Raw genomic sequence first — 27,185 nt, forward strand, 5'->3', positions numbered from 1 at the left:
TTCTGGGATGGGGTTGGGAGGGCTGTGATGTGTTCCACCTGAGTGAGTTCCAGTCAGCCAAGGGAAAAGGAGAGAAGGCGGTGGCCTTTGTAAAGGAAAAGGGCCTCTGGATCCAGCAGGCAGCGCGGCCTGTGGTTTTACATCTGCCGGGTGGGCTGTGTGGAGGAGTGCTGATGGAACACAGCTTGGGGACAGACTGAGCCCTGCATTGGAGGCGCATAAAGGCTCCCCCTTCCCTCGTCCCTGAAAGTTCTGGACTACACTGAAGCCCCTCCCTCCACTCATCTGGTCTGGGTGGGGTAGTTGTGGCCAAGGGAGCTGGGGGGGGGGTAAACCGGATGTGGACTTTGGTTTATTAGAGACTTTGTCAAACAGAAGGGGGAGGAAGCAAAAACAGCCATTCTGGGTAGCACCAAAGTTACTACAGGGGTTGGGTGATGGAGCCCCTCTATCCAACCTTGGCCGTCGCCTGGTGACTGAACTCCTGATTTAAGGAAGAGCCCTGCCCTGGAGTGCACAAGCCCATCCTTTTGCAGGCCAGACGGATCCCTGAGTTGGAGAAAACCTTACCTTTCCACTGACCTCTCCTTCTGCCTGGGGCTATACTCCAGCTGATTAGGACGGACAGAGCTGCCTTATCTGGGGTGTGCAGGCGGCCAGTGGCCTCCCCTAACCATCCCACACACACTGGGGCCCGGGAACCGCGGTCAAGTTTCCTTTCCCGGTCCCGGAGTCGTCGTCCTGCCTCCCCCGCCCCCTTACCGCGCGCTCCAAACAGGTTTGCGCACTTAGTGCGGGCGGACACACGGCCGCCCCACACTCAGCTCCGGGAGGGAACCCGGCCGAAGGCGGGGGGCGGGCGCGCGGCTCTGCAGGCGGAGGCAGGGGCCACACACCCGCTCCGCGCCGCCTGGCCGGGCGCGCCTGGGAGGGGGCGGCCCTGGGGGGTAAGGCCGGGGGCGGGGCCGGGGCGGGGCGGGGCGGCGAGCGGGGACTGGGGCCCCAGCCTTCTGCCCCGGCGCCGCGCACCCCGCGGGTCCGCTGTCCGACCTCCTCTCCCGCCGCCCGGCCCTCCGCCCCGCCGCGCCGGCCTTCCCCCATGCTGGCACCCCAGGCCGCGGAGACCGCCGTCCCCATGTCCCAGACCGAGGCCGACCTGGCTCTGCGGCCCCTGCAGCCCCCCGCCCCCGCGGGGCCGCCGCGCCCCGGGCCGCCGCCGCGCCGAGTGCGCCGCTTCTCGGGCAAGGCTGAGCCCCGGCCGCGCTCCTCGCGGTGCAGCCGCCGCAGCTCAGTCGACCTGGGGCTGCTGAGCTCCTGGTCCCAGCCGGCCTCGCCCGTCCTGGAACCTCCCGATCCTCCCGACTCGGCAGGTCCCGGCCCCGCCGGGAGCCCGCCGCCCAGCGCCGGAGAGCCCCCCGAGGGCACGTGGGCCGGGGCGGCCCCCGTGAGCGCCGCGGAGTCGGCGCGCTCCGAGCCCGCGGGACCCGCGGGGGGCTCGGGGCCCCGGGAGCCGCCGAGGGTCCCTGACGCCGCGGCCCGGGAGCGGCAGCGGGAGCAGGAAGAAAAGGAGGACACGGAGACCCAGGCTGTGGCGACGTCCCCGGACGGACGATACCTCAAGTTTGACATTGAGATCGGACGGGGCTCCTTCAAGACGGTGTATCGAGGGCTAGACACCGACACCACCGTGGAGGTGGCCTGGTGTGAGCTGCAGGTGCGGCTGGGCGCCCCCTCCGCGGCACCTCGGGATGGGACCTTTCGGAGGTCTGGGATGGGGGACCAGGGGACAGCATCCAGGGAAGGATGTATTTTGCCTATCACACCCTGACACCTCCTTCTCTTGCCAGGACTCTGGCTGGGCTCAGAAGGAGAAACTGAGGCAGGTGGCAATTAGTGGCTCCCCTACCGGCACTGGACATTCTCACTTTAAAATCTGCATACCAATCCCTGAGAGTTAGAAAATAGAATGAGAAACTGGGTTCAGATCCGGAGGGTGGAGGGCTGACCCTACCGCTCTCCTGTCCTGAGTCCTCCTATTTCTTACCCCTAAGTCCTGAGACTTTCATTTGTGACCCCAGTCTTCTCCCTTCCTCGCCCTCTGCAAACCCAGAGACTAGGTGCTGGCCGCCAGGAGCTGGGCCAGGGTCCTCTCCACCTCCAGAAGGACTTAGAGTGGTTGTGGCAGAATAGGGCCCTCCCAGGCTGCTTCTGGAACAGTCAAACTTCTGGACTTCTCCGCAGCTGCGGGGAGAGGGGGCAGCGGGGCGGACAGGAAGCGCTGGCTGGTCCGGCTTCTCATCCCTCTTCCTACCTGGGTTCTTTCTTACTAGACCCAGAGGCGCTGAGCCCTTGGACTTGAGGCGGATGTTGGTTGGCAGAACCTTCCTCCAGCCCCATCACTCCCACTCTGTATATGGATGGGGAGAACCCAGTCACTGTGGCCAGGAAGCTTCAGATTCAGATTAGGGGACTGAGACTGGAGGAAGGTTCCCTCCACTTTAGCCCTGGCACCGGACTCACCCCTTGCGCCTGCCAGTGCCGCGCCCCAGACTCTAGGCCAGGCCAGGAGAGCAGGCCAAACGGGGGTAGGGGGGGGCGGGAGATGGGGGCGGGGCAGCCACGGGGGAGGGGGCGGTCTCCTGGCGCCCAGTCTGGATCCTTTCTTTCTCTGTACCTCCCTCTGCAGCTTCTGCCTTCTGTCTGGATCTAGCAGTTCCTAGTTTCTGAGACCAACCCCTTGCCGGCCTCAATTCCCTGCATGCGGTTTGCCCGCCGCCCGCCTGTTGCCTGCCCGCTGCCAGCCCCCTGACACCCCCTCCCATGCCACGGCCTGCCTGGGCGGCCACAAAGGCGCTATTGAGCTCAGGTCTCCCGGAGCGGGCTACATAAAGGCGCTTGTGTACAGCTGGGGGTCCAGAGGGCTGCCCCAGGTCTAGGAGGGGTGTGTCCTGGAGCACCTAGGGGATCTGCTAGGAGGTCGGGGTACGCTGCTTGTAGGGCGAGCAGCGGCTCACGATCACGACCCCATCTCCTGCTCCAGTCCTGGAGGTCTCGGCCTGACCTTCACCTCATCCCCACCCCGCAGACTCGGAAGCTGTCTCGAGCTGAGCGGCAGCGCTTCTCAGAAGAGGTAGAGATGCTCAAGGGGCTGCAGCACCCCAACATCGTCCGCTTCTACGACTCATGGAAGTCGGTGCTGAGGGGCCAGGTTTGCATCGTGCTGGTCACGGAACTCATGACCTCGGGCACGCTCAAGACGTGAGCTCTGGCCTGGGCGGGAGGGAGAAGGTGGGCTGTCTTCCTCCTGCTTCCTGAACTTCTCCCAGGCTGCTCCAACTGTCCTCATCCAGGTCTAAAACCAGGCTCACCATCTCCCACCCAGCTGACCTATATTCCTACCTGGTGAATGGCAAGTTCTCCCAGCACTCTCCTCTCAACACGCGGGAGTCTGTCTAAGTCGCTCTGCCCACCTCCTGTCCGGTCTGCTTAACATCGCCCCACTAGGATTTCCCGCCCCCTCCTGGCTACCTCCTCACTGGGCCCTGCTGTGGCCCCTTAAAGGGCCTTCCCCAGCTCTGCCCTCCAAGCTGCCCTGTCTTCCTCCGCTGAAGAATCCCAGCCATAAATCTGCCTTTATGACTCCCTCCTTAAACCGCCTTCAAGGTTTCCCACGGCCCTAGGGATAAAGTCCACACTGGCGAAATCTACTCACAAAGTCCTTATGAGCCAAGCCTCTTCTTCAGACTAAATTTCAAACAAACCCAGTGACTCCTGCCCCCCCCCACCAGTCCTGTGTCTGTGCCTCTGATCACCGCATCCTATCGGCCTGGAAAGTCTCCATCCTTCCCCTTTTCACCCTTGAACTTCCTCTCCCTCACGACACTAAAGTAATTTCCTCTGGGAAGCCTCCCCCATGCTTGGAATAGTTAGTCATCCCTCCCCACAGCACCTTGGCGGCGGCTTTCCCTCTCTGAATGTACGGACAGATCCATCTTGTAATCTCTTGTCCATCTACCACACCTCCCGACTCAGTTTCTCCCGAGGGCCTGGCCGGGACCTACGGGAGAGGGTGCAGACGCGGGCAGAGCGGGAGGAGGGCGTCCCGCCGCCCCCCTCCCCGCCGCCCGCGACCCTGGTCTGCGCCCTCCCCTAGGTACCTGAGGCGGTTCCGCGAGATGAAGCCGCGAGTCCTCCAGCGCTGGAGCCGCCAGATCCTGCGGGGACTCCATTTCCTACACTCGCGGGTGCCCCCTATCCTACATCGGGACCTCAAGTGCGACAACGTCTTCATCACGGGCCCCACGGGCTCCGTCAAGATCGGGGATCTGGGCCTGGCCACCCTCAAGCGCGCCTCCTTTGCCAAAAGTGTAATTGGTGCGTCCCTCCAGGGGGGGTCCTTGCCGTTTCCACCGCGGCCCTGCCCCGTGGCAGAAGAGAACCGGGAAGCCATAGGGAAGCTGAGGAGACCTATGGCACACGGGCGTGCTCACACACACACACACACACGCACACGCACGCACGCACTGTTAGGCAGGGGTCGGGCTCTTGCGCCCTTGACCTCGCGGGGTCGCCCCGGGATACCTGGCCCTTGCTGTGCTCAAGCGGAGGGGCGAGGCCAGAGGGGCGTTGTAGCGGCCATCACGATCCCTGCGGTGGGTCCTGCAGGAACCCCGGAGTTCATGGCCCCTGAGATGTACGAGGAGAAGTACGACGAGGCGGTGGACGTGTACGCGTTCGGCATGTGCATGCTGGAGATGGCCACCTCGGAGTATCCATACTCGGAGTGCCAAAACGCTGCGCAAATCTACCGCAAGGTCACCTCGGTGAGAGGGGTGCGGTTAGGGGGAGCGAGGATTCCAGGCGCTGCCCCGCTTTCCTGCCCCAGCTGGCCTGTGGTCAGTGTCCTTTCCCTTCCTGAAGACGGGCTGGACAAAAACGTCCTGGTGACACTGAAGGATACTGGGTGCACACATGCCACCTCTCCGTACCAGCTCTTTAGGAGAGCTGTACAGTTCCCAAGAGGTCACCGAGGATTTCGCATGCAGTCTCTCATCCGATCCTTCTAGTTAACCTGTGGGGCAAAAGTATTGCCCCGAGCTTACAGTCAGCCCGGAGTTCTGTTCAAGGTCACGCTGTCAATACGTGGGAGAACTAGGGTTTAAGATCCAATCTTCCAGCTGGGCGTGGTGGCGCACGCTTGTAATCCCAGCATTTGGGAGGCTGAGACAGGAGGATCGTGGTTCGTGGACAGCCTTAGCTACTACTTAGTGAGGCCCTTTGCAAAGAAGAAAAAGAAAAAGAAAAAAAAAAACAGGGCTAGGAGTGTAGCTCGGAAGTCGAATGCCCCTGAGTTCCATCCCCAGTACCCCTCCCCCCCCCAAAAAAAAATGTTCCAGTAGCAAATCCCCCAGCCGCAGTGGTGGTAACGGTGTCCGGCTGGGGCGAGTCCAGGGGACGGCCGACTTCTTCACGCGACTCTTCCCACAGGGCACCAAACCCAACAGCTTCTACAAGGTGAAGATGCCCGAGGTGAAGGAGATCATCGAAGGCTGCATCCGCACGGATAAGAACGAGAGGTAGGGCGCCCCCGGGCGGGGGGAGCCGGGCGGAGAAGCGGCGCGGGCGGCCGCGGGCTGCGCTCACCCCGAGGTCCCCCAGGTTCACCATCCAGGATCTCCTGGCCCACGCCTTCTTCCGCGAGGAGCGCGGCGTGCACGTGGAGCTGGCGGAGGAGGACGACGGCCAGAAGCCGGGCCTCAAGCTCTGGCTGCGCATGGAGGACGCGCGGCGCGGGGGGCGCCCGCGGGACAATCAGGCCATCGAGTTCCTGTTCCAGTTGGGTCGGGACGCAGCGGAGGAGGTGGCGCAGGAGATGGTGAGCCCAGGACAGCCCTGCTGTGGCCGAGCCAGAGAAGGGCTTGTGGGTGCAGGGCGGGGCCTGGGCGGTGGGCCTCTCCACCGCGGTGGCATCTGTTGGAGGTGTCTCCTACCTCTCCTGCTCCAAGTCACCTACAAACCCATCCAGTGCTCCTTTACCCTGAAATTCCTTTTCCACTCTTTATTTATTATCCCCCTCCTCTGCCATGTTCCTTTACTCTATACTCAGAACCATGTTCCTTTATACTCAGAACCATGGATTTCAGGAAGGCTTCCCCTCTAGAGTCTAAATTAAGTGCCTCTTTCCATACCACCTAGTCTCGGGCTAGAACCACTCGTAGCTTGGATTTTCTATGGGGATCCATCCCCGGCTTTCACCTCCACTAGACTCTACACTCCTTGAGGGCAGAGACGGGGTATTATTAGTCTTACTGGTTTTTCTGTCCCCGGCGGGTACATAACAGGAGACGGGAGCTCCCTCAGCCCATGCCCCTGCATGGCTTAAACACGTTCACCTGCGTTTGATCATTGCCATCCAGGATGCCTGCAGAGGAATTTATTCCAAGTTTGCATGACAAATGGAAGCTCAAAGAGGTTGAGTCTCTTCTCCATGGCCCCAAGTAAATCAGTGGCGGATCTGGATTCAAGCTCAGGTGGTTCTGATTTGCAGTCAGATCACCCTGACCTGTTTCCTTTACTCTCTCGCCAAAGCTGGTGGTTGAAATGAGTGAGGAGGAAGGAGGAAGTGGGTAGAGATGCTGGAGGGAGGGGAGAGTCACGAGTGCAGGCAGAAGATCCAGGGCAGAAACTTGGGGGCTGGTTTAGGAGGACCTAGCAGGGGAAGGGAGGAAGCAGGGGATCCTCAGTAGAGAAATGGCGTTGTAGCTGGGTGTGGTGGCGCACACTTGTAATCCCAGTACTTGGGAGGCTGAGATGGGAGGATCGCAGTTCACCTCAGCCACTTAGAGCTGCCCTCCGCAACTTAGTGAGACCCCGAGACTGTTTGAAAGTATAAGAGCAGGCCTCCACAGTACAGCCCAACCTGGCCTGGGACCAATCCTGATCCATGACTTATAAGGAATTTTTTTCTTTTTCTTTCTCTCTCTCTCTTCTTCTCTCTCTCTCTCTCTCTCTCTCTCTCTCTCTCTCTCTCTTAACTGGGGAGTGAACCCAGGGGCATACTACCTTCAAACTATCCCCACAGCCCTTTATTATTATTTTTTTAAGTTTTGAAACTGAGCCAGGTATAGTGGTGCACACTTGTAACCCCAGCATTTGGGAGGCCGACACAGGAGGATCGCGGTTCGTGGACAGACTCAGCTACTTTACAACTCAGTGAGACCCTGTTTCAAAATAAAGAATAAAAAATAAGGCTAGGGGTGTAGCTCGGAGGTAGAATGCCCCTGGGTTCCATCCCCAGTACCCCCCCCCACACACACACACACTCACAAAATGAAACTGTGTCTTCTAAGTTGCTGAGACTGGTCTCAAACCTTCGATTGTGTTCTCCCAGCCTCTCAAGTGCTGGGATTACAGTCATGTGCCACTGTGCCCAGCTACAAGGGGTTCATGACCCTGGCACTATCAACATAGATTTGAAGACTGTCTTTTGCATTATAGGATGTTAAAGAAACCTCTGGCTTCTACTCACTAGATTCAGTAGCACCCACCCTTTAGTTAAAACAACTAAAAGTGTTTCTAGATATTGCCCCAGCCCCCTCACTGAGAATCGCTGACTTACTGTATAATCGTGAACTGGCCACTATCAGCATCTCTAAAATGGACTGATAAGACCCATCTCACAATACTGTTGAAAGGATTTCATGATGACAGTGTTAAAGAACTCTCTCTCACACACACACACACACACACACACACACACACACACACACACACACGATATCCTGATGGATCTTTCAGGGAATCCCAAGCTGTCTTCCTCATCCTCCTGACTCCAGGTGGCCCTGGGCTTGGTCTGTGAAGCTGACTACCAGCCAGTGGCCCGTGCGGTGCGTGAACGGGTTGCTGCCATCCAGAGAAAGCGTGAGAAGCTGCGGAAAGCTAGGGAATTGGAGGCCCTCCCGCCTGAGCCAGGACCTCTGCCAGCGACGGTTCCCATGACCCCCGGTGCCCCCGGTGCCTTCCCCCCTGAGCCTGAGGAGCCAGAGGCAGACCAGCATCAGTCTTTCCTCTTCCGCCATGCTAGCTACTCATCTACCACCTGTGAGTCACCTCTGACCTGGGGACCTCATGCCAGGACCCCGGGCCTCTGCTTCCTGCCCAGAAGCCCAGCCCAGCAGCACTGCCACTTGCCCTGCCTCCCACCCCTGGGGAAGAATTGTCCACAGCCCCCTCTTGCTCAGACAGGACCCTCCTTGGCCACTACTCCCCTTTATTCTTTGACCCCCTCCCTCCCCCACCAGCGGATTGCGAGACTGACGGCTACCTCAGCTCCTCCGGCTTCCTGGATGCCTCAGACCCCGCCCTTCAGCCCCCTGGGGGGGTGCCATCCAGCCCCGATGAATCCCATCTCCGCCTGCCCTCGGTGAGAGGGGGTCACATGGGGGCCCCCAGGCATTCCAATCTTCTGACCTGTCTCCCTCCTGGTGAAACCCAGCCCCCTAACCTGTGCCCGTGTCCCGGGAAATCTACCACTCTGGTCCCTATCGTCCCCAAGTCCGTCTCCCTAGTGTCCTCCCGGCGCCCTTGCCACCATCTCCCTGGACCCCAACAGCGATCTCCCCCTGACTCCATGAACTCTTATCCTGTTTCAGGCTTTTGCCTTGTCCATTCCACGTTCTGGGCCGGGCAGCGACTTTTCCCCTGGGGACAGGTATGTTCTGGTCTGAGTTGGGGTGCCAGGGTGATACCTCTGGAGCTCTGGAATCTCAGGGTCCCATTTAGACATGCCTATCTCCTTTCTCTTTTCCAGCTATGCCTCAGACGCAGCATCAGGCCTCAGCGACGTGGGAGAGAGGATGGGCCAGATGAGGAAAGCCCCAGGGAGGAACCTCCGGCGCAGAGCCCGATCCCGGCTCCGGGTCACTAGTGTAAGGAAGGGGCACAGATGAAGAATACCCCACAGGCCCAGGAGGGGACTGCCAGGGGATGGGAGCAGTCAGCCAGAAAAGGGACTAGCAGCCTATGCCCGGTCCCCGTGAGGGAGCCAGTCTAGTTTCTAGTGCCAGGCTTTGGGAGTAGCGTCTCCTCTCGGAGTCCAACATGGCCACTGTCGCTGGGCTGGAGTAGGGTGGAGGCACCTGATGAGGACAGAGGCACTAACCCCCTCCCCTCCACTGGCTTTGAATCCCAAGGTCTCAGACCAGAACGACAGAGTGGTTGAGTGCCAGCTACAGACCCACAACAGCAAGATGGTGACCTTCAGGTTTGATCTGGATGGGGACAGCCCAGAAGAGATCGCAGCCGCCATGGTGAGGGGGAGGGAGATGAGGACAGAGTGTATGGATGTGGACCAGAGTCTCCCACCTGATGGGTGCGAGGACCCAGACCCCCTGATGCTACAGCAAGGGCTTGTACAACACCGGTGGGCACTCAGCACAAGGACACCAGAGACGTCTCAGCATTTGTTTGGGAAAGATTTCTGTTTATCCAGTTAGGTTTGACTCCTCAGCAGAACAATTTGAGATTAACAGAGATGCCATACACAAGTACTGCGTGTAGAGTGCATGCTAGACCGGAGCCTGCGGCTGTGATTAAAGGCTGGGCTGGGGCAGCAGGGGAGCAGGAGAGGCTCAGGGTCTTGGCAGATGGGGAAGAAAGGCAGCGAAGGGTGGAAGGGGAGTTAGAAGGATCACAAGTTTTGTTTTGTTTTTTTTGGTGGTACTTGGGGTGGAACCTAGAGGCTTTCTACTTCCGGGCTATACTCCCAGACCTATTTTATATTTTATTTGGAAACAGGGTCTCACTAAGTTGCCAAGAACCTCACTAAGTAGCTGAGGCTGGCTTCGAACCTGCGCGATCCTCCTGTCTCAGCCTCCCAAGTGCGGGGATTACAAGCGTGCGCCACCACTCCCGGCTCGAAGGATCACAAGTTTGAGACCAGCCTCAGCAACTTAGTGAGGCCCTCAGCAACTTAGTGAGACTCTATTTCAAATAAAAATAAAATAAGGCTAGGCTTGATAGTGCATGCCTGTAATTTCAGTACTTAAGAGGCTAAAATAGGAGGACCCTAGGTCAAAGTCAGCTTCAGCAGCTTAAAGATGCTCTCAGCAACTTAGCAAGTTTTTATTTACAAATAAGTAAAATAGGGCAAATCCCAGTATTTGAAAGGCTGAGACAGGAAGATTGCAGGCTTGAAGCCAGCCTCAGCAGCTTAGTGAGGCTTTCAGCAATTTAGTGAGAACCTGTTTCCAAATAAAATATAAAAAATAGGTCTGGGGATATAGCCTGGAGGTAGAAGGCCTGGGTTCCATCCTAAGTACCACAAAATAAATAAATAAAAATAAAATAGGGTGCCAGGCATGGTTGTACACACTTGTAATCCCAGTATTTGGAAGGCTGAGACAGGAGGATCACAGGTTCATGGCCAGCCTCAGCTATTTAATGAGGCCCTCTGCAACTTAGTGAGACCTTGTTTCAAAGTAAAGGGAAAAAATAGGGCTGGGGATGTAGCTCAGAGGTAGAATGCCCCTAGGTTCAATCACCAGTGCCACAGGGGAAAAAAAAAAAAAACTAAATAAAATAGGGCTCGGGGTGTGGCTCAGAGGTAGAATGCTTAGGAGTGAGTGCAGCCCAGAGGCAGACTGCCCCTGGATTCAATTCCTAGTACTGGGGGGAAAAAAGTGATGAGGCCAGGCGTGATGGCGCATGCTTGTAATCCTAGTACTTGGGAGGCTGAGACAGGAGGATCTCAGTTCACAAACAGCCTTAGCTATTTAGTGAGGCCTTCTGCAACTTAGACCCTGTTTCAAAATAAAGAATATAAAATCGGGCTGGGGGTATAGCTCAGAGGTAGGTTCCATCCCCAGTAATGCAAAAAAAAAAAAAAAAAAGTGATGAGGATAGGTTTTAAGATCATTCTGAACCAGGCGTGGTGGCACACGGTTGTAATCCCAGCATTTGGGAAGCTAAAACAGGAGGATTGTGGTTCGCAAACAGCGAACTTACTTAGTGAGGCTCTTTGCAACTCAGTGAGACCCTGTTTCAAAATAAAGAATAAAAATAGAGAGAGAGTTGGGAATATCACTCAGGGGTAGAATGCCCATGGGTCCCATCCCTAATACTGAAAAAAAAAAAAAAAAGTTATTCTGCCATGGGGTATGGAGGGGATTTGGGATTTGGGCTAGGGAATCTAGCTGGGAAGTAAACTCAGAAAAGAATGGATTATAGGGAGAGGGAAAGAAGGGGTAAATCTGAGGGTTATTTCAGGAAAATAAGTTGCCTAGTAATCCAGTGACGTGTTGGCGTAGTGCAGTGCAGGGAACAGATGCCCAATCAATATTTGCTGAGTTGATAAGCTAGGCAGTGAGGGAGAAGGGATGCCAAGGGCGTCTTGGCTTGGAGGAACCTAGAGGAGTCGGCCACCCAAGGAGAGAGGAAGCTGGAAATGAAAACAGGCTTTTTTTTTTTTTTTTTTTTTTTTTTTTTTTTACAGTACTGGGGATGGAATTCAGGAGCATTCTACCTCCAAGCTACACCCCCAGCCCTATTTTTATTATTTTTATTATTTTTATTTTTTGGTGGTACTGGGGTTCCTGGAAGCCCTTCTACCTCCAGGCTACACTCCCAGGCCTATTTTTACATTTTTATTTGGAAACAGGGTCTCCTAAGCCAGCTCACACGGCTGGCTTTGAACCTGCGCGATCCTCCTGTCTCTGCCTCCCAAGTGCGGGGATTACAAGTGTGTGCCACCATGCCCGGCTCCTAGCCCTATTTTTAATTCTTTGTTTTGAAACAGGGTCTCACTGAGTTGCAAAAAGACCTCACTAGATAGCTGAGGCTGTCTGTGAACTGCAGTCCTCCTGTCTCAGCCTCCCCAATGCTGGGATTACAAGCGTGCACCACCATGCCCGGCTTTAAAAAAAGCTTTTTTTTTTTTTTTTTATAGGTATCCTAAGTAGCTTGTGTGACAGCCAAGACAAGGTCCTCCTTAGCAATGGGTTCAAATGGGGCAAGACTAGAGAGAGGTGTGTCTGGGACTCATGAGTATAGAGTCGAGGAGAGTGAAGAAAGGCCTGCCAAGGCAGAGGTGTAGGGTGCACCTGTTCTAGAATGGGAAGGGGAGTCCTAGGTTATTGAGGGACAGTGAGATGGAGCCAGAGAGAGAGAACAATAGCAAAAACTGAGTGAGGAAGCCGGGCGTGGTGGCGCACCCTTATAATCCCAGCATTTGGGAGGCTGAGACAGGGGGATCGCGGTTCCTGCACAGCTTCAGCTACTTAGTGAGGCCCTCTGCAACTTAGTGAGACCCTGTCTCAATGTAAAGTAGAAAAAATAGGGCTGGGGGTGTAGCTTGGAGGTAGAATGTCCCTGAGTTCAATCTCCAGTACTGAAGAAAAAAAAAAAAAAAAAAACACCAAAAAAGCCCAGCGTGGTGGCGCACACTTGTAATCCCCGCGCTTGGGAGGCTGAGACAGGAGGATTGCATAAGTTCAAAGCCAGCCTCGGCTACTTAGTGAGACCCTGTTTCCAAATAAAATATAAAATAGGTCTGAGAGTATAGCCCTGAGGTAGAAAGCCTCTGGGTTCCACCCCCAGTACCACAAAAAAAAAAAAAAAAAAACCAACAAAAAACAAAAAACAAAATAAAAGGGAGCTAGGAGTTTCAAGGAGTGGCATAGGGTGAGGCAGGACCACGCTGGCTTTTGTTAGGAGAAGGTCTGTGTGGGAAACTGCTTGCAGCAGGGAAGGGCTGTGGACACCAGCCTCAGGGCTGATGGAGAGAAGGGAATGGGAGAAGAGTCAGGGACTCTCTAAGGCAGTTCCTTCGTCACACCATTAACCTTGTGTCCAGGATTTGGGGGGGGAAAAATAGTCGCTTCTAGAATCTCCCTTCCAGGGTCCTCCCAAGAAGCTGGTGCCACCTGCTCAGGGGTCTGTCTGTCACCCTGGGGATCGTCTTACCAGGCTTCAGTGTTCACTCAGAGCCTACCTCTCCTGAAGCCAGGGTCCCTCTCCTTTATTCTCTGTACCACCCCACTGCTCTACAGCGGAGCTCCCCTGAGATTTGGGATCTGGTCTTATTGCTTTCACCCCAAATTCTTTTTTTTTTCCTTTGGTAAAGGGATGGAACCCAGGGGCATTCTACCTCCAAGTATAACCCCACCCCTATTTTTTATTCTTTATTTTGAAACAGGGTCTCACTAAGTTGCAGAGGGCTTTACTAAGTAGCTGAGGCTGGCCATGAACCAGGATCCTCCTGTCTCAGCCTCCCGAATGCTGGGATTACAAAGGTACGCCATTATGCCATTATGCCTGGCTCCAAAATCTTTTTGTTTTTATAGTACTTAGGATCAAACTCAGGGGCATTCTACCTCCAAGCTCCACCCCAAACCAGTTTTATATATTATTTATTTATTTACTTATTTGTTGTAGTATTTGGGATAGAACCCTGGTGCATTCTACCTCCTAGCTACACCCCAGCCCTATTTTTTATTCTTTAATTTGAAACAAAGTCTCACTAAGTTGTGGGGAGCCTCACTAAACCTCGATCCTCCTGTCTCAGTCTCCCAAATACTGGGATTACAAGTATGCACTACCACGCCCAACTCTTATTTTTTATTTTGAAACAGGGTCTCACTAAATTGCAGAGGGCCTCTCGAGGTTGGCCAGGAACCTACAATCCTCCTGTCTCAGCCTCCTAGTACTGGACTTACAAGTGGTGCCACTAAGCCTGGCTTTTATTTTTTTTATTTTGACGCAGGATACCATGTGCTGGCCTCAAACCTGTGATCCTCTTGTCTTGGCCTCCTCAGTACTAGGATTATAGGCATTTGCCACCACAGCCAGCTTCATCCCCATCAGTAGTAGCTATTTGTGGTTATTTAGTAAGGTCCAAATTATGAAGCTTGGCTTTTGAAATTCACAGCCCATCCAGGCAGGGTGTCATTCCTGTAATTCCAGTTCTTGAGAAGCTCAGACAGTAGGATCACAGGTTCGAAGCCAGCCTTAGCAACTTGGCAAGACCCTGTTTCAAAATAAAAAATAAAAAGGGCTTTGGGCATAGCTTGGAGGTCTAATGTTTCTGGGTTCAGTCCTTTGTGACACATGCACACACACACACACACACACACATATGCACACACACACACACACACATGCACACACACACACGCAAAAGAAATTCATCTCCCACTCAGCTATATTTGAGTCTTCATTATTTTTTTATTTTTATTTTTTGGTACTAGGGACTAAACACAGGAGCATTCTAAGACAAACCTATACCCCAGCCCTATTTTATTTTTTATTTTGAAACAGGGTCTCACAAAGTTGCTAAAAGCTATTATGTCTGATCTTCCTGTCTCAGCCACCACACCCAGCTGAGTTCTTTTCTTTCTTTCTTTCTTTCTTTCTTTCTTTCTTTCTTTCTTTCTTTCATTCTTTCTTTCTTTCTTCTTTCTTTCTTGTGGTACTGGGGTTCCTGGAAGCCCTTCTACGTCCGGGCTACACTCCCAGACCTATTTTCATATTTTCATTTGGAAACAGGGTCTCTTATGCCAGCAAGGCTGGCTCCCAGCCAGCGCGATCCTCCCGTCTCCGCCTCCCAAGCGCGGGGATTACAAGCGTGCGGCGCCACGCCCGGCGAGTTCTTACTATTTCAAGAATGGGCCATACCTTTCATGCCTTAAAGCTGTTTCACTGTTCTCTCTGCATAAACTATCGCCTCTTCCTGATGAGCAGCATAGAACAAATGAAAGGGTAGGCGTGCGTGTGTGTTACTGGAGCTTGAACCCAGGGGAGTCCTACCTCTGAGTCATACCACTAACCCTTTTTATTTTTATTTTTAAATGTTAAGGGTCTTGCTGGGCGTGGTGGCGCACGCTTGTAATCCCCGCATCCACGCTCGGGAGGCTGAGACAGGAGGATCGCACGGGTTCGAAGCCAGCCTCAGCTACTGAGTGAGGCTCTCAGCAACTTAGTGAGACCCTGTTTCCAAATAAGGTATAAAATAAGTCTGGGAGTATAGCCCGGAAGTAAAAGGCCCCTGGGTTCCACCCTCAGTACCACACATACACACAATAAATAAATAAATAAATAAATAAATAAATAAATGCTAAGGGTCTTGAAATAAGGTCTAAATTGCTGAGTCTGGCCTCAAACCTGTGATACTTCCATCTCAGCCTTCCAAGTACTGGGACCACAGGTGTGTGCGCGCCATTGTACCCAACCCCTAGCCCGTTTTTTTTTTGTTGTTTTTTTTTTTTCAAGTCAGGGTCTCATAAAATTGCCGAGGCTGGCTTTGACTTTGCAGTGCTCCTGCCTTAGCCTTCGTGGTAACTGGGATTTCAAGCATTAACCATTCGGCTTGGCAAAAGGGGCTTTTGTGTAATACTTAACTTCAGATTTCCCCTCTGTTGAAGTACAGTAGATTTAGACAAGCTTCTTTCCCCCTCCTATCCCCCTCTCCCTCTCCCCCACCCCCTCTCTCTATATAATCCTTTTTCTTTGTTTTTGTTTTGTTTTGTGCTGGATATCTAACCTAGGGCCTTATTTTGTACTGAGCTACTCCCCCAGCCTTTTTTTTTCTTTCTTTTCTTTCTTTTTTCTTTTTTCTTTTTTTGGTGGTACTGGGGTTCCTGGAAACCCTTCTACCTCTGGGCTACACTCCCAGACCTATTTTTATACTTTTAAAATTTGGAAACAGGGTCTTTTAAGCCAGCGCGACTGGCTTCGAACCTGCGCGATCCTCCTGTCTCTGCCTCCCAAGCGCGGGGATTACAAGCGTGCGCCACCACGCCTGGGTTTAAATTTCTTTTTTGAAACAAGATCTCGCTAGGTTGATGAGAGTCTCACTACTTGCTGAGGCTGTCCTCAAACCTGTGATCCTCTGGTCTCAGCCTTCCAAGTGATATTACAAGCATATGCCACCATGCCCAGCTCACCTAGGGCCTTATGCCTGCTGGGCAAGTGCTGTGCCACTGAGCTGCATCCTCAACTCAGCTCTTGGGTAAGGTTTTTTTTTGTGTGTGTGGTACTGGGGATAGAAGTCAGGGTATTCTACCTCTGAGTAACACCCCCAGCCTTTTTTTAATTCTTTTTTTTTTTTTTTTTTTTTGAAACAAGGTCTCACTGAGTTGCAAAAGGCCTCACTAAGTAGCTGAGGCTGGCTGCGAACCAGGATCCCCTTGTCTCAGCCTCCCAAATGCTGGGATTACAAGCATGTGCCACCACGCCCCGCTGGTAAGTTTCTTAACCTCTCTGAGTCTCGGTTGCTCACTGGGTGATATAATACTTGTTCTGAAAAATGTTCTGAGCCAGGTATGGTGGTGCATGCTTGTAATCCCAGTATATGGGAGGCTGAAACAGGAGGATCACAGGTTCATGGACAGCCTCAGCTAGTGAGGCCCTCTACAACTTAGTAAGTCCTTGTTTCAAATTAAGAATAAAAAAGTGGGGCTGGGGGTGAAATTTGGAGGTTGAATGCCCCTGGGTTCCATCCCCAGTACCACAAAAAATAAAATAAAATAACAATAAATAAAATAACAATATATAAAATTAAAATAGGGATGGGGTATAGCTTGGAGGTAGAATGGCTCTGAGTTCAATCCTCAGTACCCCCCAAAAATAACACTTTTTTGGGGGGTGATTTATTATAAACACTTATTTACTTATTTTGTGGTACTAGGGATTGAACCCCGGGGTATTACCTACCTCTGAGCTACACTCCTAGCCCTATTTTATTTATTTATTTATTTATTTATTTATTTATTTATTTATTTATTTATTTGGTGGTACTGGGGTTCCTGGAAGCCCTTCTACCTCTGGGCTACACTCTCAGACCTATTTTTTATATATATTTTTTTATTTGGAAACAGGGTCTCTTAAAGCCAGCATGGCTGGCTTCGAACCTGCGCGATCCTCCTGTCTCTGCCTCCCAAGTGCGGGGATTACCAGCGTGCGCCACCACACCCAGCCTGGCCCTATTTTTTTTATTCTTTATTTTTAAACAGGGTCTCACTGAGTTGCAAAGGGCCTCACTAAGTAGCTGAGGCTGTCCGCGAACCATGATCCTCCGGTCTCAGCCTCTCAAATATGCTGGGATTTCAAGTGTAAGCCACCATCCCTGGCTTGACAATATTTATTTTTTATTGTGGTTAAAAAAATCACAACATAAATCTGGACATGGTGGCCAACGCTTGTAATCCCGGTGCTTGGGAGGCTGAAGCAGGAAAATTATGAGTTCGCGGCCAGCCTCAGCTACTTAGTGAAGGCCCTGCAATTTAGTGAGACCCTGTTTCAAAATAAAGAATGGAGTCGAGCGTAGTGGTGCACGCTTGTAATCCCAGCATATGGGAGGCTGAGACAGGAGGATCGTGGTTCTCAAACACCCTCAACTACTTAGTGAGGCCCTTTGCAACTAAGACCCTGTTTAAAAATAAAGAATAAAAACTAGGGTTGGGGGTTGTAGCTAGGAGGTATAATGTCCCCAAGTTCCATCCCCCAATGCCTCAAAAAATAAAAATAAAATAAAAATAAAAAATGGGGCTGAGGGTGTGGCTTGGAGGTAGAATGCCCCTAGGTTTAATCCTCAGTACAGTAAAAAAAACAAACAAGCCCCACAACATAGCCAGGTATGGTGGCACATGCCTGTAATCCCAGTACTTGGGAGGCGGAGACAGGAGGATCGCAGGATTGAGGCCAGCCTCAGCAATTCAGTGAGACCCTGTTTCAAAATAAAAAATAAAATAGGGCTGAGGATGTTGCTCAAAGATAGACTGCCCCTGAATTCAATCCCCAGTAATTCTCTCAAATCCCACAACATAATATACATAAATTTACCATTTTAACAATTTTAAGTGTAAAGATTAGTCATGTTTAATATATTCAGATTGTTATGAAACAGATCTCCAGGCAGACATGGTGGCGCACGCTTGTAATCCCAGTACTTGGGAGGCTGAGACAGGAGGATTGCACAGGTTTGAAGCCAGCCTCAGTTTAGGGAGGCTCTTAGCAACCTAGTGAGACCCTGTTTCCAAATAAAATATAAAATAGGCCTGAGAGTGTAGCTTGAAGGTAGAAAGCCTCTAGGTTCCATCCCCAGCACACACACACACACACACACACACACACACACACACACACACACAAACGTATTTCCAGAATTTATTCACATTGCAAATCTGTATATATTTGTTTTGTTTTTGTTTTTTTTGGTGGTACTGGGTGTGGAACCCAGAGGCTTTCTACCTCCAGGCTATACTCCCAGACCTTTTTTCTTTTAATATTTTATTTAGAAACAGGGTCTCACTAAGTTGCTGAGAGCCTCACTAAGTAGCTGAGGCTGGCTTCGAACCTGTGCGATCCTCCTGTCTCAGCCTCCCAAACGCGGGGATTACAAGCGTGCGCCACCACGCCCGGCTTATTTGGTTTTGTTTTTGTGGTACTGGGAATTAAATCCAGGGGTATTCTACCTCCCAGCTATACCCCAAGCCTGACTTTTTTATTCTTCTTCTTCTTTTTTTTTTTTTTTTTTTTTTTTTTTTTTTTTTTTTTTTTTTTTGGTGGTACTGGGGTTCCTGGAAACCCTTCTACCTCCGGGCTACACTCCCAAATCTATTTTATATTTTTATTTGGAAACAGGGTCTCTTAAACCAGCACGGCTGGCTTCGAACCAGCGCGATCCTCCTGTCTCTGCCTCCCAAGCGCAGGGATTACAAGCGTGCGCCACCACGCCCATCTATTCTTTTTTTTTTTTTCATTTTTATTTATTTTTATTTATTTTGCCGGTCTGGGGATGGAACCCAGGGGCATTTGACCTCTGAGCTATACCCTTCCCCTATTTTTTATCTTTATTTTGAAATAGAGTCTCACTAAATTACGGAGGGCCTCACTAAATAGCTGAGGCTTTCTGTGAACCACAATCCTCCCGTCTCAGCCTCCGGAATGCTGAGATTACAAGCGTGCACCACCACGCCTGGCTTATTCTATTTATTTATTTATTTATTTATTTATTTATTTATTTTGGTGGTGCTGGGGTTCCTGGAAACCCTTCTACCTCTGGCCTACACTCCAGACCTATTTTATACTTTTCTATTTGGAAACAGGGTCTCTTAAGCCAGCACGGCTGGCTTCAAACCTGCGCAATCCTCCTGTCTCCGCCTCCCAAGCACGGGGATTTTAAGCATGCGTCCGGCGTTATTCTTTATTTTTAAGCAGGGTCTCATAAATTGCAGAGGGCCTCACTAAAATAGCGGGGGCTGGCTTCGAACTTGTGATCCTGTCTCAGCTTCCCAAGTGCTGGGATTACAAGTCCCCACCACCACGCCTGGCTTTGCAAATCTGTATATATAAAACACAAACACACATACACACACACACACACACACACACACACCTAGATCCATAAAATAATAGTCCCTTCCCAGCCCCAGAGTAGTATTTCTATCTGTAGTCACTATAGGTGAGGCTCATCAGTGCCTTATGTATGAAGGCTGACTATGTTTTTCCTCCACTAGATTTTTGGTTTTGTTAAGACTAGGACCTTGTTGGGTGTGGTGGCATTCGTGTGCAATCCTGCATTTGAGAGGCTGAGACAGGAGGAGTACAGATGCCAGGCTGCCTCAGCAACTCAGTGAGACCCCGTTTCAAAATACTAAATAACAGCCGGGCGTGGTGGCGCACGCTTGTAATCCCAGCATTTGGGAGGCTGAGACAGGAGGACCACAGGTTCGTGGGCCAGTCTTAGCAACTTAGGCACTCTGCAACTTTGTGAGACTCTGGGCTTAGGAAGCTGAGACAGGAGGATCACAGGTTTGTGGCCAGCTTCAGCTACTTAGCGAGGCCCTCTGCAACTAAGTGAGACCCTGTTTTATTTTATTTTTATTTTTATTTTTTGGTGGTACTGGGGGTAGAACCCAGAGGCTTCCTACCTCCGGGATATACTCCCAGACCTATTTTATATTTTATTTGGAAACAGGGTCTTACTAGTTGCTGAGAGCCTCACTAAGTAGCTGAGGCTGGCTTCGAACCTGTGCGATCCTCCTGTCTCAGCCTCCCAAGCGCGGGGATTACAAGCGTGGGCCACCACGCCTGGCATAAATAATAGGAGATATTTATAGGTATGGTACTAGGGGTGGAACTCAGAGGCTTTCTACCTCCGGACTATAATCCCAGACCTATTTTTTTATATATATATTTTATTTGGAAACAGGGTCTCACTAAGTTGCCGAGAGCCTCACTAAGTAGCTGGGGCTGGCTTTGAACCTGTGCGATCCTCCTGTCTCAGCCTCCCAAGAGCGGGGATTACAAGCGTGCGCCACCACGCCCGGCTGAGACCCTGTTTTAAAATAAAGAATAAAAATAGGGCTGGGGCAGCCAGACATGGTGGCACACGCTTGTAATCCCAGCATTTGGGAGGCTGAGACAGGAGGATTGTGGTTCGTGGACAGCCTTAGCTACGTAGTGAGGCCCTTTACAACTCAGTGAGACCCTGCTTTAAAATAAAGAATAAAAAATAGGGCTGAGAGTGTAGCTCAGAGGCAGAATGCCCCTGGGTTCCAGCCCCAGTACCGCAAAAAAAAAAAAAAAAAATTGGACTGGGGCTGGGGGTGTAGCTCAGAGGTAGAATGCTCTTGGGTTCAATCCCCAGTACCAGAAAAAAAAAAAAAAATAGGGCTAGGGGGTTTATCGTACAGGTAGAATGTCTCTGGGTTCAATCCCCAGTACCTCCCTTCCAAAAAAAGTGTTTATGGAGTTGAATGTGGCATTTACATTTATTACCTTATTTCTACTTAACTTTGTCGTGCATGTGTGCATGTGAACCCGTGTGGTATACTTTATAAACCCTGGCAGGGCAGGATTTGTACAAAAGCATTCAACAGTGAAAGAACTCAGGTCCTGGTTGTCAATAGACCTGGCTTCGAGTCCATTGACCTTGGGCAGCCTGAACTGAACCATTTTAAGCATTGAAATTTAGATTGAATTTAGGGCATCTTTACTCTAAAACGAAGTTGTTAATACTGACTCTAGAAGTTACTGGTGTTAAATGTCATCACATATATAAAGCGTCTGGTATACACTTTACACTTCTCCCGTGAACATTAGCTTCTTCTAAGCTGTATTTCTCCTTATACCACACAGTGTTTGGCGCACAATAGACTAGTAAATATTTGTCGTAGGTTGGTAGTTGGCAGAAGCAGCAGTGGGAATGGTTGTATTTTATTATTTTATTGTGGTACTGCGGATTGAACCCAAGGACATTCTACCTCCGAGCTACACCCCCAGCCCTATATTATTTTTTATTTGGAAACAAGGCTTCACTGAGTTGCTGAACCTGCAATCTTCCTCTCACCCTCCCAAGTACTGGGATTACAGGCATGTGCCACTATGCCCAGCTTGAAGAGTGTTGTTTTTTGTTTTTGTTATTGTTTTTTCTTGGTACCGGGGATTGAACCAGGGGCATTCTACCTCTGAGTTACACACCCAGCCCTGTTTTATTTGTTTGTTTGTTTATTTATTTATTTATATTTTTTTTAGTTCTAGGGCCTGAACCAGGGCTTCACGCATGTTAGGCAGACAAACACTGTACCACTGAACTATATTCCCAGCCCCTTTTTTTTTTTTTTTTTTTGGTGGTACTGGGATGGAACCCAGGGGCTTTCTACCTCTGGGCTACACTCCCAGACCTACTTTATATTTTATTTGGAAACAGGGTCTCACTAAGTTGCTGAGAGCCTCACTAAGTAGCTGAGGCTGGCTTCGAACATGTGCGATCCTCCTGTCTCAGCCTCCCAAGTACTGGGATTACAAGCCTGCGCCACCACGCCCGGCTTATTATTTTTTATTTTGAAATGGTCTTTCTAAGTTGCTTAGGGTCTTGCTAAATTGCTGAGATTGGCTTTGAACCTGCAATCTTTCTGTCTCAAGCCTCCCAAGTACTAGGATTACAGGCATGTACCACCATGCCTGGCTCAAATGGTGGTTTTTTTTAAAGACCTGGAGCAAGAAGCAGGAATGAATGAGATAAATGAGCACCCTTCCATCCTGTTGACCCTTGCCAGGTGTATAATGAGTTCATTCTGCCCTCCGAGCGAGACGGATTTCTGAGTCGGATTCGAGAGATTATCCGGCGAGTGGAGACACTGTTGAAGAGAGATACAAGCCCTGCAGAGGCTACTGAAGACGTCCGAAAGTCCCAGGTCAGGCCCTTCTGGACATCTCTAGGAAAAATGGACTCTCTGCTCCAGGGCTCATTACTCTTTGCCCTCAAGAGTCCCTTTGGATCAACCCCTCTCCACCCCTGGGGTCTTAAACAGTGGCTCTTACCTGACTTGAAAATATGATGAAAACTATGGATTCTTGTTCTAGAAAAAAAAAATGTGTCAAATGCATACTTTTTCTTACTACTCATTATTTTGAAACAATTTCAGTGTTTCAGAAAGAAGTTGCAAGAATTGTAGAGAGAACTCCTATCCTTTGCCCAGATTTGCCAGTTATTAGTGTTTTGCGACATTAGCTGTATCATTTTTTCTTTCCCTCTACCCTGTCTGTAACATATTTATATATTTTTTCGTTTATTTACTTATTTATATGGTATTGGGGATTGAACTCAGAGGCAGTCTACCTCCGAGCTACTCCCCCCTAACCGTATTTTTTCATTTTGAAACAGGTTCTCTGTAGGTTACTGAGAGTCTTGCTAAATTGCTGAAGCTGGGATCCTGCGATCTTCCTGTCTCAGCCTCCCAAATACTGGGTTTACAGGCCTGGGCCACCATTCCCTGCTTTATTTTTTATTTTGAAACAAGGTCTCACTAAGTTGCTGAGGGACTTGATAAACTGCTTAAGGTTGTTCTCTAACCTGCAATCCTCCTGTCTCAGCCTCTCAAGTACTGGGTGTATACCACCACCCTCGGCTTTATATAATTTTCTTCTGAATCACTTGGAAGTAAATTGTAGAATTCATGCTCTTTTACTCCTGAATATTTCAGCACATGTATGTGTTTGTGTGTGGGGGGGTGCTGGGGTTGAACCCAGGGGTATTCTATCTTCGAGCTATATCTGCAGCTCTTTTGTTTGTTTTTTGGTAGTACTGGGGTCCCTGGAAGCCCTACTACCTCCGGGCTACACTCCCAGACCTATTTTATACTTTTTTATTTTCAGAAACAGGTCAGTCTTCGGAGACTGAGACTTTTTTATTTTCAGAAACCTGCACGATCCTCCTGTCTCCGCCTCCCAAGCGTGGGGATTATAAGCGTGCGCCACCAGGCCCAGCTCTTTTGTTTGTTTTGAAACAGCATCTTGCTAGGTTGCGGCAAGTCTTATTAAGTTGCTGAGGCTGGCCTCAAATCTGCGATCTTCCTGTCTCATCTTCCCGAGTACTGGAATTATAGGCATGTACCACCACACCTGGCTAGCACATACACCTGTGAATTCTTTGAAACTCATGTCTGGCCGGGCATGGTGGTGCACGCTTGAAATCCCAGTGCTTGGGAGACTGAGGCAGGAGGAGCACAGGTTGGAAGCCAGCCTTAGCTACTTAAGTGAGGCTATGAGCAACTTAGTGAGACCCTGTTTCCAAAAAATATATAAAAATAGGTCTAGGGGGTATAACCTGGAGGTAGAAAGCCCCTGAGTTCCATCCTTAGTACTACCAAAAAAAAAAAAAAAAAGAAAGAAAGAAAGAAAGAAAGAAAGAAACTCATGTCTGGACTCATAGGTCCTTGATTAATAATCTCAGTCTGGAACTTTACATGTGAGACTCAGCTTTCTCTGCTGTGACTTGGGACCCTTTTTCCCCTTCAGGAGGAGACAGCACCACTGCCTGCCCTCCTGGGCCCTCTCCCAGACCCGTCCAGTGGTATGTACTGAGTTCTGTCCATGCTCATCCCAGCCCTCAGTTGCTTCTGGGATGGATATGGGACATGGGGGACTGGACTCTCAACATTCCTTCATCCCCAGCAGAGCCCCAGAGCAGCACCTCCCTGGAACAGAGGACCTGGGCAGCCTTCTCCACCTCCCCATCTTCTCCTGGAACCCCCCTGTCTCCTGGAACCCCATTTTCCCCTGGAACCCCCATCTTCCCAAGCCCCCTCTTCCCCATCACTTTTCCCCCATGTCATTCCAGCCCCTTCCCCTTTTCCCAGGTCTCTTCCGCTGCTTTTCCATATCCCCCCAGTTCTCCACTTCCATTCTCTCCCAGTGCGTCCCAGGTTCCAATTCTGTCCCCTCCATTCTCCCCGAGTTCTCTCCCCTCCAGTTCTCCACCCCCATTGTCTCCCAGCTGTTCCCAAGTGGCCCTCAGCCCCCCTTCTTTTCCTCTCTCCCCCTCCCCTCCTCCGCTTCCCTCCACTACAGCAGCCCCAGCCCCTCTCCTGTCTCTGGCCAGTGCCTTCTCTCTCGCAGTGATGACAGTGGCCCAGTCCCTGCTGTCCCCTTCCCCTGGACTCCTTTCCCAGGCTCCTCCAGCTCCTCCTGGCCCCCTGCCTGGCCTGCCCCCTCCTCTTCCCCTTGCTCCTTGTGTCCAGGAGAGCCCTTCACCCCAGACAGCCCAAGTGGAGGGTGAGGTGAGTCAGAAATCCAAGGGATGATTAGGGGGACTCTATTTGGGCTCATTTCCCTCCTAATGAACCCCATTTTGTAGGCCCTCTCAAATCCTGCTCGGCCACTCCTGGGTGAAGCCAGACTGGCACCCATCTCTGAAGGTGAAACCCATGATCACTGACCTTCCCCTGCCCACGACTCCCAACCTACTTTATATTCTGTCAGATGTCTCTCCCTCCCCTCATGCCTCCCTACTGTTTCCCTGCAGAGGGAAAGCCCCAGCTAGTCGGGCGTTTCCAAGTAACTTCATCTAAGGAACCAGCTGAGCCTCTTGCCCTGCAACCAACACCCCCAGCTCCCTCCAGTTCTCTAAAGCTTCCAACTCCTCAGCTGACCTCAGAGAGCTCGGACACAGAGGAGAGTGCTGGCAGCGGGCCAGAGACCAGGGAGGCTCTGGCTGAGAGCGACCAGGCGGCTGAGGGCCTGGGGGCTGGAGCTGAAGAAGGGGACGATGGAAAGGAACCCCGAGTTGGGGGCAGCTCCCCGCCCCTGGGCCATCCCAGCCCGGTGTGGATGAACTACTCCTACAGCAGCCTGTGTCTGAGCAGCGAGGAGTCTGAGAGCAGTGGGGAGGATGAGGAGTTCTGGGCTGAGCTGCAGAGTCTCCGGCAGAAGTGAGTCTGGGGAGGATGGCGGAGCCCAGGTGGACTTGGGAGAGCAACGTGTGGCCAACCTCTCATGCCCGTGGTGCGTCTTCAGGCACCTGTCAGAGGTGGAGGCATTACAGACACTACAGAAAAAGGAAATTGAAGACTTGTACACTCGGCTTGGGAAGCAGCCCCCACCGGGCGTCGTGGCCCCAGCTGCTATGCTGTCCAGCCGCCAGCGCCGCCTCTCCAAGGGCAGCTTCCCCACCTCCCGCCGCAACAGCCTGCAGCGCTCAGAGCCCCCGGGGCCTGGTGAGACCGCAGCCTTCAGCTTCCGTCTTTCCCGAGTCCCTTCCCTCACAGCTCAAGTCTTCTTCCAGGCGCTGGGGGTCTGCCTCTTGGTTTGGGGGAACTAGCCCTCCTCCCTGCTACCCCTTCCCTTACCTAGTGCTCTCCCTCCCCATCCTGCTCCCAGGCATCATGCGAAGGAACTCCCTGAGCGGCAGCAGCACCGGCTCCCAGGAGCAGCGGGCAAGCAAGGGGGTGACATTCGCCGGGGATGTTGTCAGGATGGTGAGGGCGGGCCCTCCAAGGGAGGGACAGCGAGCCCAGGGAAACTGGCCGCAGCTTCTCCTTCCTCCCACCTTGGACGTTTCTTCAGTGCTTTTCTTTTTCCCTCCAGTGAATTCAGAACAGAAGCTCTGTGTATCCCCTACACTGGGGCCCACCATGGCGCTTGTGCCCTCAGAATATGATACTTTTCTGACCACCCTGACTCAGCAAGGAAGACCCCAGCACTGAGGGGGTAAAGGCCAGGAGGGCACGGAGAGTGCAGCTGTATCGAAGTGAAAAGTCAAACATGTGAGAACTGCTGCTGTGTGGACTTGTCAGATCTACAGCCTACCATCTTTATCTCCACCCCCTCTGCAGCCAAGGGTCAGCCACTAAGCAATCCCACGCAAGCCAAATGCTTCTAGAGGGCCTGCTCCCAGCTGGGAGAGTGTAGGGGGTGCGCTCACACCAAAATCAGCAGCAGACAATAAAACATGCTGGAAATAAGGACTGTGAATCCATATCCGTCATGCCTCAGGAACTGGGGGCAAAGCCTTGTGCACTGAGGCATGGGAGGATTAACAAGGGAATCTCCTTTCACAATGGGAGGCAGGGTGGAAGCTGCTCAGCTGTCAGGACAGGAGCAAACTGTAAGGTCAATGATCCACCCTAGGCCTGTACAGGCAGGCACCAACCAAAGTTAAAAGAATGAAGGCTCAGCCAGACGAGGTGTGGTGCATGCTAATCCCAGCATTCGGGAGGCTGAGATGGGGGGATCACGGTTCGCGGACAGCCTCAGCTACTTAGTGAGGCCCTCTGCAACTCAGTGAGACCCAAAATAAAGAATAAAAAATTGGGCAGGGAGTGTAGCTCAGAGGTCAAATGCCTCTGGGTTCCATCTCAAGATCAGCAAAAAAAAAAAAAAAAAAAGAATGAAGGGTTTTGCCACTACAGTGCAGGCCTGTAATCCCAGTACTTGGGAGGTTGAGACAGAGGGATCACAGGTTTGAGCCCAATTCCAGCAACTTAAGACCCTCAGCAACCTAGCAAGATCCTGTTTCAAAATATAAAGGATTGGGGGCAAGGCTAGAAATGGTGGCGCACACTTCTAATCCCAGCATTCAGGAGGCTGAGACCAGAGGATCATGGTTCTTGGACAGCCTCAGCTTAGGCTTTTTGCAACTCTGTGAGACCCTGTTTCAAAATAAAGAATAAAAATAGGGCTAAGTATGTAGCTTAGAGGTACAATGCCCCTGGATTCCATCCCCAGTACCACAAAAAATAAAAGAATAAATAAGGCTGAGGGTATAACTTGGAGGTAGAATGCCTCTGGGTTCCATCCCTAGTACCACACACACACACACACACATACATAAAAAGGTGGGGGTTGTGACTTGCAGGTAGAATGTCCTTGGGTTCAATCTCCAGTACCACCACCAAAATAAAAAAATA

The 27,185-nt window shown here is 51.5% G+C and overlaps 1 protein-coding gene across 1 annotated transcript; it reads left to right on the forward strand.

Moving 5' to 3' along the window:
- Nucleotides 1–1,099: 1,099 nt before the first annotated feature.
- WNK4 (WNK lysine deficient protein kinase 4) lies at nt 1,100–25,947 on the forward strand (the record flags this gene model as incomplete). Its single annotated transcript, XM_080714071.1, is given in 21 exon segments — nt 1,100–1,714; nt 3,086–3,258; nt 4,154–4,374; nt 4,666–4,823; nt 5,488–5,576; nt 5,659–5,875; nt 7,836–8,100; nt 8,301–8,422; nt 8,652–8,710; nt 8,810–8,927; nt 9,192–9,308; nt 22,056–22,193; nt 23,797–23,851; nt 23,953–24,557; nt 24,635–24,695; nt 24,803–25,208; nt 25,294–25,493; nt 25,630–25,635; nt 25,638–25,724; nt 25,864–25,903; nt 25,905–25,947. Coding segments are annotated over 21 exon segments (3,795 nt in total).
- Nucleotides 25,948–27,185: the final 1,238 nt, after the last annotated feature.

This window comes from Muscardinus avellanarius, assembly GCF_963383645.1.
Source record: "Muscardinus avellanarius genome assembly, chromosome: 16".
NCBI classification, from domain to species: domain Eukaryota; kingdom Metazoa; phylum Chordata; class Mammalia; order Rodentia; family Gliridae; genus Muscardinus; species Muscardinus avellanarius.